This window comes from Acipenser ruthenus, chromosome 11, assembly GCF_902713425.1.
Source record: "Acipenser ruthenus chromosome 11, fAciRut3.2 maternal haplotype, whole genome shotgun sequence".
Classification (NCBI taxonomy): Eukaryota; Metazoa; Chordata; class Actinopteri; order Acipenseriformes; family Acipenseridae; genus Acipenser; species Acipenser ruthenus.
The window spans coordinates 3,025,919-3,039,173 of record NC_081199.1 but is presented as its reverse complement, the minus strand read 5'-3'; the positions used below and the strand labels follow the sequence as shown (position 1 = coordinate 3,039,173).

Genomic DNA, 13,255 nt, shown 5'->3' with positions numbered 1-13,255 from the left:
AGAACAGCAAGGAAAACCCACCTCTTCAACTCCAGCGTGGTGCTTCAGGAATTCCACTGGGTTCTAGTACAAGTTTGTTGTATTTTATTTGTCTGCTGTGTTTTACTTTCAGAAGCTTTAGTTTCCAAAGCCTACCTGTATTATTATTATTATTATTTATTTCTTAGCAGACGCCCTTATCCAGGGCGACTTACAATCGCAAGCAAATACAAATACATTCAAGTGTTACAATATAAGTCATACAATAAGAACAAGAAATACAATAATTCTCAAGTGTGACAAACCACAATTCAATAATACAGCAGATAATAGTGAAAGTTACATCAGGATATGATTAAGTAGTGATAGTTACATCAGGATATGATTAAGTACAAAATACTACAGATTAAACACTTGGCAGATTACAATATTCTGAGGTACAGGATTAAATGCAGTAAAATAGGGGGCAGATAAGAGCAAAATAAAGCATATTTAAATGAAGGGTGATAGTGTCCCAGGATACAACAGAGGAGTTCTACAGGTGCTGTTTGAAGAGGTGAGTCTTAAGGAGGCGCCGGAATGTGGTCAGGGACTGGGCAGTCCTGACATCTGTAGGATGTACCTGTAGCAAAAAGTCAAACAGAAACACTTGGAAATTACACTGCAGTAGAGCGAGTGCAGGTCCCTCCCAAGCCTTTTAGTGTGGGGCGTGTATACACCCTGTCACACGCTGCTGATAACAGGATCCTAATGATCATTGGTCTGTGGGGTGGTGTTTTAGAAATGCACTGAAAGGTAATGGAAAACGCAGCCGTGTAAACTCGAGCTCCTGTGCTTTATTCTGCTCACATGCCTGCACGTTTGCCAGTAATCACTGCGTAGTGATGAGTCCAGTACTCGTGCTGCACCACCTGTGTGTAAAAGGTAGGTAAAGGTTGGACAGCCCCACACGTTCCATACTCCTTGGATAGACCTCTGGATTACTGTGTTTAGAGGCTTTCACAATGTACCGCAGACAAAGAGAAGGAGATGTGATCCCTTTTATTGGACTAAACCAAAATGAATCACAAGCTCAATACACTGTTCTAAAACATTCATCTTTCTTTCCTGCTTTCACCTGAAGAAGAGACCTTTGAGGTCTTGAAAGCTTGTGATTAATTATTGTTAGGTTAGTCCAATAAAAGGGATCACATCTCCTTCTCTTTGCCTATCATCTCTGGACTGATACGGCTACTGATGAAGGCGCCAGCATTATATTTTTTGAAGTTATGGATGCGGCTAGGACATCTTATCTTATTTCAAGTAACGAGTTACTTCCCAGTCAAAAATCTGAAATATGTGTACCATTATTTATATCGATTAAATATGGGGTAAATCAAAGTTAGTTACGTTCAGAATTAATTTGTAACAGTACTATTTCACAACCCTAGTAATGTATGTATTTATTTTGATAAAAAAAATAAATGATGATAAGTGGTGTAAACTTTGCACGGTATCAAAAAGTTTACTTAATCAGGTCCTGTGTCTCATTAAATTCTTTAACGTCTCGTTGTGAGAGCTGCACTCACGCTAAACAAACAGGCGTGTTCGTTTCTGTTTAGGCTGTCGATGCTGTAAACCATCCCGTTGTTATGGAGACACACATCTTTTGGTCTCTTATCACCATGGTGAAGACGCCGCGTTCAGCCCGCAAAGGCTGATGGTCTGAAATAAAAGGCAGCTGTAAAATGCAAGGGAGCCCAAAGCGAACATCAAATCACAGACACACTTCAAATTACTCTGACCTATGCGAGCCAGGGGGGCGGGACCTGACGGCGCGAGAGTGCTCAACACGAAGGCGCAGCGCGAGACTCTGAAGCACTATAAGACCCGTGTTGTGAGTCGAGAGGAGCAAACAGCGGAAAGAGCGGAGAGACAGCGGCGGACTATTACTAACTATAACAGGTAAATAAAAGGCATTAAATGAATCTCGCTAATCGATAACCTAAACAGAGTGACATTAGTGATGTATCGGACGCTTCTATAGATAGTGTTAAATGAAAACCGCCGTGTAGGTTGATGGCGTTGGTGGGATTCGGTCCAGACTCGGCGCCGCACGGAACCGCGCTGTCATGAATCCAGTGTCCGGTATGCAGCGCAGCGTGTGATGCTGAACCGACCTGCTCTGTGCTGTTTTAGGGAATGGTCGGTGGTCAGGTCTCAGGGGACGGGTCACAGTACCTGAGTTTGCGTTTTTATTCTAGAATCGGTACACACTCGAACCACAGAAACGGCTTTGAGAAAAAAAAAAATTATATATGTTTTTTTTAAAAAGAAGCACGAGTATTGAATAAATTAAGACAACATGATCATCTAATCTAGCTGCGGCAATCAAATAGTTAATATTCAAAAGAAAGAACCGGCAAATCAACGTGCTTTCAATCAAAGCTGGAAAGATAACGCTGCTCTGGGCACAGCTATTATTTACATATTACCGGTAATGCACGGTATTGCACTATTGACTCATTCCTGTTATCACAGACCATGTATAGTATTGAAATATTGCATTCATGTTAGCTGTTAGCAGCGTCAATTAAATGTGTATTTTCTGGCACAAACGTCCGTGGCAGTTTGTATAAACATTTAGCTTCGGAGAGTGTTTATAGTAACTAGTATAATCCCCTTCAGGCATGCAGTTTGACGACAGGTTTCCAAACAGACTTGCGCTGGTTTCCATAGCGACAAGGTCCGTCGCTGCAGATGACCGAACAGTTGAGAGTATTCTTATTGAATGGCTGCTGATGCTCTGGAGGGTGGCGGTATGGCGGTTCAGTTTCTCATGCGGGTAGGCAGAGCGCGTATTCCTGCATACACAGGGTGGGTGTACCTCGACTGTCTCTTAACCCCCAGCCTCTCCCTGTCGCCCACCAGGGACCATGTCTGACAGAAAAGCCGTCATTAAAAACGCCGATATGTCGGAGGAGATGCAGCAGGACGCGGTGGAGTGCGCCACGCAGGCGCTGGAGAAATACAACATCGAGAAAGACATCGCTGCCTACATCAAGAAGGTGAGCGACGGGGACATATCAATGATCGTGATGTGGCGGTGTGGAATCCGCTCATCGTTCATGTTTATCACAGGCGGGAGGGGGGTTTCAGACAGCTTATATTTCAGTTGTGTTCTCTCATTCTGAAAGTTAAAGTTTTGAAACTACATGCATATTGTGCATGGCATGTCTTCAAGTTTTACTTTGTGTCTGTAGTGTGAAGTTTACACTAATTACTGGAATGGTATGCCATGGAATCTAGTATGGCAGCTGCTAACACTGTAACTACAGTGCCCAGGACTGTAAACAGCTGTGAAGGATTGAGTAGATAGGCAGTGCTGTGGGTGTGCTGTTGCCTTTGGGTAGGGTCCTGGCAGTAATGCAGAGCATGCAGCACATTCATAGACTCCCCAAATGCACACGTTTGTAGTGTGTGTGTTTTTAAAATCTATTTTCATGAATAAAAATACTTTGATATTCCTAATACTTTTTAGAGAAACATGTTTCAGTGTTAAGCTGTTGCAGGTTGGTCATTTCTTTTCTTTTTCTTTCTTGTAGGAGTTTGACAAAAAGTACAACCCCACTTGGCATTGCATTGTGGGCAGGAATTTTGGCAGCTACGTGACTCATGAGACGAAGCATTTCATTTACTTCTACCTGGGGCAGGTGGCCATCCTGCTTTTCAAATCCGGATAAAGAGACAATCTTCCAGTGAAACGAGACACACTTTAACAGGATAAGAAACAGAACTCCAGTGACCCCTCCTAGAGGGGCTGCCCGTCGACCTCGCAGGAATTCATTGTTTTATTAAAGGTCCAGGGACCCACACTTCTGTGCTGCTTCCACATTCTTTGTTTGTTACTGCTTTATATGTTCATTTATCACATGCCTATATTTATTTTCATCCAGTTTCCAAAATTAAACAAAAAAAAAACCATTCAAATAAACAATTTTAATATGAATTTGTCTTTTTGATCTTTTGCACTTTGTCAGCAGATCAAGCCTTTCTTACAATTGTTGTATTAAATAAACTGCACATTTATTATGAAGCAGTGTTACTTTAAGAGTATCTACGTTTTCAGGTTACTGCTCTATTTTGGTATTTGCATCACTGGTAGCAAATGTTCACCTGGATCAAACTGGGGCTGTACTATCATGTTACATGAACCACACTACCCTTGCTCTGTCTCTTTGAGTTACTATTGGATAAATGCCTATAACATTGACCATGTGGTCCATTCTCCCAGTGCTTCTTCCTCTTGGTGTGAACATTGCAACTTGCTTGTGATCCAAGGAACAAAGTATAAGAGAAGCTCTTGTGTTTGATAGGTGAAGGACTGAGTGATATTCCATCTTGCAACCTAACCTGCCCCATTCACTGCGTTCAGCAGATTCTCTTTATGCCATTGCCAAGGGCTCCCACTGAATAGAGGAAGGGAGTTGAGATAAAGAATCGGTCGACTGTGATAGGAAACGACTTACTGTCAGTTCTCTTTAGAAAAGGCTGACAGCTCACCTGGGGCTTGAAACTCAATCGTAGCGCCGGTACACTCTGTTACTGTCTGCAGAGCTGGTGGCTTCCACGTCACACTGCATGAAAGGACCTTTCTTTTCACTAGTCTGTAAAACAGCTTGTCCAAATAAAAGTAAAAATGCAAAAGGATTTTTTTTGTTTTGTTTTGTTTTTTTTATACCTGGTGACTTAACTATGAAATTAAAACACATTTTTCTATTTAACAGGTAAAAAGTAGTCAGGCTGCAACATTGTATTTATAGAAAACAAAATGATTTAATTAGGCTTCGTTTTAGCAAGAGGAGTGGTGAAAGCACTGAAAACATTGTGTTTTTCTAAGGATCATGATCAGTGGATACTGCTGTATCAGGTACACACCATTATTGAGGGATTATTCTGTTTTTGACAGTCCACTAGGACTGGTTTGGGAAAAACAATAAATATCAAAATTCCTGCTCATCATTGATATTCAGTTAAAACTTCCCAAATCTGTTTTTTAATGTCTCTGCATAAAATGAATCTCCTTCCAAATCTGCAGCCCATTAGATAAGTGTTTTATTTTCTGCTGGGGCTGATTGACAAAGACCTTGACACAAAGGACTTAATGGTGTTTGGAAAGAACATCGACATTGTGTGTGTGGTCTTCTGCATCAGCACCAATATAAATATAAAAATCCACTTCTTATTCTCAAATTGTGCAAATTATCTCTTTCAAACATCAAGCAACAAAACCCGTTTTATTTATTTATGTTGAAAACTTGGTATCTGACAAGCGCTGTTAATACCAGGAAAAAAAAAAAGTTTCCATTTTCTTGCTCTTTTGACTACCGTTTTCTCCCACTTCTTTTGCTCGGCTTTGTGTTTCAGTTTGTGTCGCAGTCTTGACTGGGCACTCTGCTACGTTTCAGACCAGTTCTAAACGCAAACCGAAAGCCACGCTCTTCAGGCCAGTCGGCATGTTGTCGTCTCCGTTAAGCCAGGACAGGGAGTATCCGAGGAGGCAGGCGTTCCCACGGCTGCTGCCGCACACTCAGAGTTTGAATCCCGAGTGAATGGCCACCACTCCGCCGGTCAGGTTGTGGAACTGGACTTTGAAGAAGCCGGCGTCTTCAATCATGGCCTTGAACTCCTCCTAAAACAGCAAGGAGAGACGCCACAGGTTACCTCGTGTCTGGAAGATCCGTGTTCTTTACTGTAAACAGATTTACGGCGCACTTGAATGTGGGCTAATGAATAAACATATCCAAAGCCCACTGCTCCTGTTTGTTTATTTAGAGTTTAATCCAGAAAAGACCTCAGAGATGAAAGGTGATAGAACAAGATAAGCATCTTAAGAGTGGGAAGCAGACTGCAATTGCTGAACATGGAGTAATTTACTAGAAAAAAAAAAACACTGCCAGGCCAGCCCAAAGCGCCCCCAAATTACACTGCACTCCGGAATCAACCCAGCCCAATGAGGATGCCGTACCTGGTCTGGGAAGCGCCTGATGCTCTCCACCAGATACTGGTATGACTTCCAGTCCCCAGCAATCACCTCCCCCAGCACTGGAATGAGCTGGAAACTGTAGGCATCGTAGACCCTGGACACAGAACACAGCAAAGGTAACAAACGCACCACTGCACTGTACGTCTTGTGATCTCACAGTTTTGATTTCCGCAACTATTTGCCTACACGTACAGAGCAAGAAACACACCAGCACTGTCTATCCCTTCTCTACATGCAAGATTTATGACGTAGGGGCTCAAATTTAACCAGAACACATTTGTTTGCATATTCGTACATGTGCAAATAACAAGGCTTAAACATTCTTTCACTATAGAATTCTAATTCCACGGCAACGCAGAACACATGAGCGATGGCTCCAGGCCCTGGTGAAATACACCATGCCTCGGTGGTGATACACACCCCACAGAAGTGTGCATATTACACAAACAGCCCTTTTCTGTATTATTTGTAAATGCATGCACAGCATCCCACTCCCACCTCTTTTACCTGGACAGAAGCGGGTTTGAAACACGGCTGAACTCCAGGCACAGGAACCTCCCTCCAGGCTTCAGAACCCGGTGTGCCTCCTGCAGAGCCTGTCTCGGGACACACAGGTGGAGCGGATTACTCCCACTGCTGCTGCGACTGTTTCATTATTGCCCCTTGCTTTTCCATTATTTCCTTCGTCACTGATTTTAAGACAGTATTCATTCTAGTGCTGCACATATTTAGGCTTTACACAGGTGAGGGTCCGCTGCTGCTGATCGGAGGCTGATTTACCAATTCAAGTGAAGCAAGCGAAGAAACGGCTGCTTGCTCTGTTCTCTCCAGAGCTCAAGAAAGAGAGCAATCATCACAAAGCCACGCCGCTGCTTCTTCACTGGCTTCGCTTGGAAGGGTGAATCAGCCCGATCCACACCCACGCCCCTCACCTGATTGTCTGCACCCGATTTCTGCAGACAGCTCAACCCCAGCAATCGGTTTGTGCAGCACTAGCTGATAATATATAGCATTATATAGGATCATATTAACTACAGCTGGGTTTCTGGATACATGTTTCAACTAATGAGATTACATCTCTCTGCTGTGCAAGCGTTCACTTGTTATCCTTTAAGGGATCTCACTGGTTCAGGACTCGTTCTCGTTTCATGATGCTCGCTCTCTCCAGAGCTTTACGCACGAGCGTTCTCGTTTCATGATGCCCGCTCTCTCCAGAGCTCACACAAGAGCGTTCTCGTTTCATGATGCCCGCTCTCTCCAGAGCTCTACGCACGAGCGTTCTCGTTTCATGATGCCCGCTCTCTCCAGAGCTCTACACAAGAGCGTTCTCGTTTCATGATGCCCGCTCTCTCCAGAGCTCTACACAAGAGCGTTCTCGTTTCATGATGCTCGCTCTCTCCAGAGCTCTACACACAAGCGTTCTCGTTTCATGATGCCAGCTCTCTCCAGAGCTCTACACACAAGCGTTCTCGTTTCATGATGCCAGCTCTCTCCAGAGCTCTACGCACGAGCGTTCTCGTTTCATGATGCCCGCTCTCTCCAGAGCTCTACACACAAGCGTTCTCGTTTCATGATGCCAGCTCTCTCCAGAGCTCTACACACGAGCGTTCTCGTTTCATTTTGAAGTTCACCCACCTGGTCGATGTGCGTGACGTTGCGGATCCCGAAAGCGATTGTGTAAAAATCAAACTTGTCATTGTCAAAAGGAAGTTCCTCCGCGTTCCCCACCACCCAGGACAGACCTGCAGACAGACAGACACACACACACAGTGAGCGAATCCATTTCACAGAACACAATTACAGCTGCAGTTTTCAGTGACTCCCGCCCATGTTTCCACCTTGCCTGAACTACGGAAAAAAATACATTATTGCTTTGGTGGGGGGGGGGGGGGGGGGGATGGGAAAGAGTCGAGCTCGCCTCTCCTTCTAAGGGAAGCATACCTGTGCCATAGCCCCGATCCGCTGCCCGCTGCCTCCCCACCTTCAGCATCTCCTTGTTGATGTCGCACACCACGGCCTGCACCCCCCCCTGAGTGTCCGACTGGCCGGGTTGGTACGCCTCTGTGATCTCCTGCCAGGACGCGCTCTGACGGGACAGGGTATCCCGGTGCGCCTCTCGATCCTGACGGGACCGGATGTAATCCAGGAATCGGAAAGAGATGTCACCTAAAAAAAACCACACACAAACGCGTTGGCTACGCCACAAGCCCGCATTTCAGGAACACGGGGGAGGAGTCTGTAGGTTAAGCAAGCCTGTTGCTCGTTAAGATTTTCACATTTCTGTTTGATCTTTTCAAGCTCTCGGACACATCTAGTTCTGTCTTGAACTCCAAGCCGGTTAAACAGACCTTCCTGATAAGTGAGACCTGGAGTGTGTTAAATACTCATGTTTCAGATCTGCACCCAACGTGCAGAGGGAACAGCTGAGACAATTTCAATACTGCGCATAAGATTAAAATTATCCCCAACACAAACTCATCTTAATTAGGGTTAGGAAGAACGTAGTACAGTTTTACATTGGCCCATCTTTCTGCATGCATGCATGCCTCTAACTTTTAAGGACTAAGGAATCCTTGTTTTACATTACCTTTCCCCAAAGCCTGCGTGCCCCTGTGAAACCTGCCCACTGTATGTAACTCTATGATGCAGCACAGATATATCTCAAGACTTCCCAGTGCCTCACCTGTGCCTCCCGCCACATCCAATAGCAAGGTCCCGGGCGTGGGGCTCATCAGGTGCATCAGGGCGTCCTTCCACAGCCGGTGGATCCCCAGGCTCATGGCGTCATTCATGACGTCATACTTCTGGGCCACGTTCTCGAACACCTTGTAGACTGAGCAGGAAACCACACAGACCGGCTGATCACTTCCACTACACAATTCAACAACAGAGTCACACAGCGCTGTGAAATAGCGCCACACGGTTCTCATGTTTGTCCAACCCCCTCTACGTCAGCGTTAATAATATATTAATGAACCCTTCAAGGTAGAAGGGACACACGTGTCCCAAAATAAAAGGATGCGAACTTTCTTGTTTTTGCAATGAGGTGCACGAAACGGGGTTTAAAATGTACTGACAGGTTGGATAATAATAATAATAATAATAATAATAATAATAATAATAATAATAATAATACACAGAGGTACTGTTAATGCGGTATACGTGTCCACAAGACATATACGAACTACTGTACTTTACATTACAAGTAGTTTACATTGTATATTAGCAGTAGGACTCGGCGAAGGAGATTAATTTGATAAAAATAAGATGCATTTAACCGTAATACACCGAAAGCACTCACCCTTTTCTGTTTTCTCGTCCTCTGACACAGTCTCGAACCCGAAATGAGTGCTCCTTTGGTCGCTGTAGAGTCTCGTTGAGACTGCGAAGCGGTTTGTTTTGCTCGGATTTGGGACCTGCCGCTGACATTGCCGACAGCCAGAGAATCTGTAATACAATCTACACAAGGTCCTTGCAACGCCTCCAGAGGACGCCATGTTTCTCTGACCGACTGAGCGCCCAGATCACATGTCGAGGGCGGGGAACGGTTTTGTCGGTCTGGCTTCAATACCACAGCAGTGCGCTAAGAATCTGCGACCTTCTCAAGTGTACCTGATTTTCAGTGACATGCTGCAAACTGCACGAATCACGCGTTTGAACTGTGTCTCACATACTCACGCTTAGGTAATGAAATCCCATGCATGCATTAGTTACCCTGGGGAAGACTGCATTAAAAGAAAGCGGGCCATCCATAGCTGCTCTGCTAAAAGTATCATTAAAAGACAGCATTAAACAAACGTGCTACATATTTCTGACCTGACTCTTGTCAATCACTGTAGTGAGGAAATTCGAGTGGCCACGGTGTCACATGACATGTCATAGGCAATAGAGTATGTGCCACGTGTTGCCCCGGCAGGGTTACCAGATTGGGGGGAAATCGACCATTTGTAGGTGGGGGGGGATTTAACATGTGGGGGGAAAATGGGGGCAACTAAGCATAGGGGATTTCATTTGCTAACAGGGGTATTGCACTAAAAAAAATGCATTATTGGGGCATTTTCTGTAAACCTTACAGGTCTCACAATAACCTGTGTGTGCAAGACGCTCCGACTGAGTCAGCGCTCTTCACGTGGGTAACCGCGCTCCACTGACACGCCTCACGACTTACAAATCATATCTCTTTATCCCGCCTTCTTGAAGTGATGGACGCGTCCACTGACCAATCATACACTCTCCCTCGCTCCGCAACGTCTGCTCCCGCCTGCCTCGCAGGAGCCGTTGAGGACACGCGCGCGACACCATTTACAAATGAGATCCCTTTATCCCGCCTTCAGCCGGTGATGGACAGCAGCGCTGTGCAATCAGGAGCCCGGCTGCGAGGGCGAGCGCGCGCGCACGTGATGCCGATGCGGTAATGTGATCTGACGAGGGGCGGCAGAGAGATTAGTTATTTTTTTGTGATTAGGCGAGGATGGCTTTATGATTTTAAGAAATACACCATCGCGACAGCGCTATACCAAAATAAAAACAAGTAAATAAATAAAACGAGGGGCAGATCCGGAATTAAAAGGTACATGTATTTGTTGTTACGTCTTAGTTTTCCGTTATGGTGGCACACGAACATTGTGACTAGTGTTAGGGTTACCTTTTTTGGTTTTATTTTCTCTACAAATAACGTTTAATTTCCATTCAATTATTATTTTTCAACGTACGTAATTTATTCTCGTAGGTGTATGTCGTTTAATACCGGTATATATAGTACTCTGTTAAGCCATGAGTGACTCAGGATACGATTTTGTCACGGAGGTCACGGAAATTGTGAATTTCAACAAAAGTCCGTAAAATCATGGAAATGAATGTAAAAACACATTTGGTTAGGCACTGCCGTTATTTCCTTTAAAATGCAGTATGCCGTGCACTGAAAATACAAATCTGCGAGTATCTGTAAATTGTTTGGTTGTGTATCCGCGCAGCATTTAGCAGTGTCGGTCAGAGAATGAGATTTGTATTTTGTAGCTGAGCGAGCATGTAAATAAACACAGATCGTATATTACTGTAAAAGTGGGCTTGCATCATTAAAAAATCTTAATTAATAATTCCATTTTATTTTTTGAAACTTTTTTTTTTCATACAATGTAGTGTACCCAAGTAATCTACTGAAAATAAATAAATAATTTTAGTTTTAACTGTAGCTAAAACGAGAGGTGTATCTGTTTTGTAGTCCTTTTTTCTAATCTTTGTGATGCCTCGTTTCTTGGACACGGTGCCTGCCTGTGTGATTTGACTTCAACTCTTTGTTTGTTTGTTTGTTTGTTTGTTTGTGTGTTTGTTTGTTTGTGTGTTTGTTTTAAAGGGGCATTATTATTATTGAACAATATTTATATACTGTTTCATTTTGAGCACGGTAATAAAAACAATGATTTGACATGCTGGTTTTGGTTACGTTGATATGAAAGGATCATTAACTAAGTTTTGTTCTCTAAAGTAACATTTAAACTTGCCAGCAGTCAAAGGCAATAGTCTTTATATTATTGGTTTGGGTGTACTATTTAAAAGCTCATGTGTATGGTGATGTAGCTAAACCTACATTATTTGGTGACCTTTCCGTGAATGTTGTTGTTTTTTTTTTTTTTTTGAAATGTACAAAAAACCACCGTGCCAAAATCGTGAGTGTATCGCAATTACAATTGAGAAACGTGTTGATAGTCAGATTGGTTTTACTTACACGGTTTTGCTGTGAAACAACGAAATGTTTTTTTTATGTCTGGAACCAACTCCCCAGTAATGTTGTTGAAGCTGACACCCTGGGATCCTTCAAGAAGCTGCTTGATGAGATTCTGGGATCAATAAGCTACCAACAACCAAACGAGCAAGGTGGGCCTCCTCTCATTTATAAACTTTCTTATGTTCTTAATCGTCGAAATCAGCCTTACTATTTCATTTAAAAGCAGAACAAAGAAACATGTTCAAGCAGAACCTATAGAAACTGAATGCAGACAAGTGATTCATCTTTATTAATGTGAATACAATTATGCAGAGCGATTGTAATAAAGTGTATCCAGCATGCTATATATATATTCCATTAGCTGCTTCTACAAGTTTGAGATCAGATTCCATTGTAGCTGCTTCTACAAGTTTGAGATCAGATTCCATTGTAGCTGCTTCTACAAGTTTGAGATCAGATTCCATTGTAGCTGCGTCTACAAGTTTGAGATCAGATTCCATTGTAGCTGCGTCTACAAGTTTGAGATCAGATTCCATTGTAGCTGCTTCTACAAGTTTGAGATCAGATTCCATTGTAGCTGCTTCTACAAGTTTGAAATCAGATTCCATTGTAGCTGCTTCTACAAGTTTGAGATCAGATTCCATTGTAGCTGCGTCTACAAGTTTGAGATCAGATTCCATTGTAGCTGCTTCTACAAGTTTGAAATCAGATTCCATTGTAGCTGCGTCTACAAGTTTGAAATCAGATTCCATTGTAGCTGCGTCTACAAGTTTGAAATCAGATTCCATTGTAGCTGCTTCTACAAGTTTGAGATCAGATTCCATTGTAGCTGCTTCTACAAGTTTGAAATCAGATTCCATTGTAGCTGCGTCTACAAGTTTGAGATCAGATTCCATTGTAGCTGCTTCTACAAGTTTGAGATCAGATTCCATTGTAGCTGCTTCTACAAGTTTGAGATCAGATTCCATTGTAGCTGCTACTAGGTTTGGTATATGTAGGAACAATTACGTTTTTTTTTCTTTTCAACATTAAATATTTTCGTGAAAATACTGGAGGAAACGCGACACTTGTAGAGCTCCTGTGTTGACTTATTCACATTTGTGTTTTATAGGGTGGCTGTGGCCTGCTCAAGGGAAGGATTCATTTGCTTTCTGTGGTGCTTGTCGCCTCACCAGAAAGATCTTCCACTGCATTCAAAATCACAGAAGCATGTTTCAAAGAATGAAAACAAAACTGAGGAATGGAGTGCAGAGCTTTGGAAAGCCTTCTACCGGTCAAGCACTGCTTGGAGTGGAGCTGTCAGCCAACTCTACAAATGCTGCAGAAGATCACAAGCAGCATGTCTCACATCCCAAGGAGCAGGGCTGTCTGGAAGCTCTTCTGGGAAGCCTGGTTTTGCAGAGGGATCCCAGGTAGGATGGATGTAAGTATTCAATCATTTGATTTATTCACTGCTATTGTATATCCATGCAAAGAACAGCTAATCCAGTCAGAATCTGTAACTAGAGGGTAATGATGCAGCTTTA

The 13,255-nt window shown here is 43.4% G+C and overlaps 2 protein-coding genes across 2 annotated transcripts; one reads left to right on the top strand and one right to left on the bottom strand.

The window, feature by feature from the left end:
- Positions 1-1,773: 1,773 nt before the first annotated feature.
- On the top strand, positions 1,774-3,967 carry LOC131739363 (dynein light chain 1, cytoplasmic). The gene is made up of 3 exons (XM_059032890.1): positions 1,774-1,923; positions 2,890-3,026; positions 3,564-3,967. The coding sequence occupies exons 2-3, from the start codon at positions 2,895-2,897 to the stop codon at positions 3,699-3,701; spliced, it is 270 nt and encodes an 89-aa protein (XP_058888873.1). The 5' UTR covers positions 1,774-1,923; positions 2,890-2,894; the 3' UTR covers positions 3,702-3,967.
- Positions 3,968-5,236: 1,269 nt separating this feature from the next.
- On the bottom strand, positions 5,237-9,537 carry LOC131739362 (2-methoxy-6-polyprenyl-1,4-benzoquinol methylase, mitochondrial-like). The gene is made up of 7 exons (XM_059032889.1): positions 9,306-9,537; positions 8,688-8,837; positions 7,946-8,170; positions 7,640-7,746; positions 6,512-6,600; positions 5,987-6,098; positions 5,237-5,650 (listed from the first exon to the last, which is right to left on the bottom strand). The coding sequence occupies exons 1-7, from the start codon at positions 9,499-9,501 to the stop codon at positions 5,549-5,551; spliced, it is 981 nt and encodes a 326-aa protein (XP_058888872.1). The 5' UTR covers positions 9,502-9,537; the 3' UTR covers positions 5,237-5,548.
- Between the last annotated feature and the right edge of the window lie 3,718 nt (positions 9,538-13,255).

What these genes read in the sequence shown, in the direction of transcription:
- LOC131739362 (XM_059032889.1), bottom strand. Translation starts at nt 9,501, where the DNA reads ATGGCGTCCTCTGGAGGCGTTGCAAGGACCTTGTGTAGATTGTATTAC. An exon ending in GGATCGGGGCTATGGCACAG is followed by an intron (nt 7,747 to 7,945) that starts GTATGCTTCCCT and finishes GTCTGTCTGCAG; the next exon opens with GTCTGTCCTGGGTGGTGGGG. An exon ending in TCAAACCCGCTTCTGTCCAG is followed by an intron (nt 6,099 to 6,511) that starts GTAAAAGAGGTG and finishes TTCTGTGTCCAG; the next exon opens with GGTCTACGATGCCTACAGTT.
- LOC131739363 (XM_059032890.1), top strand. Translation starts at nt 2,895, where the DNA reads ATGTCTGACAGAAAAGCCGTCATTAAAAACGCCGATATGTCGGAGGAG. An exon ending in TCGCTGCCTACATCAAGAAG is followed by an intron (nt 3,027 to 3,563) that starts GTGAGCGACGGG and finishes TCTTTCTTGTAG; the next exon opens with GAGTTTGACAAAAAGTACAA.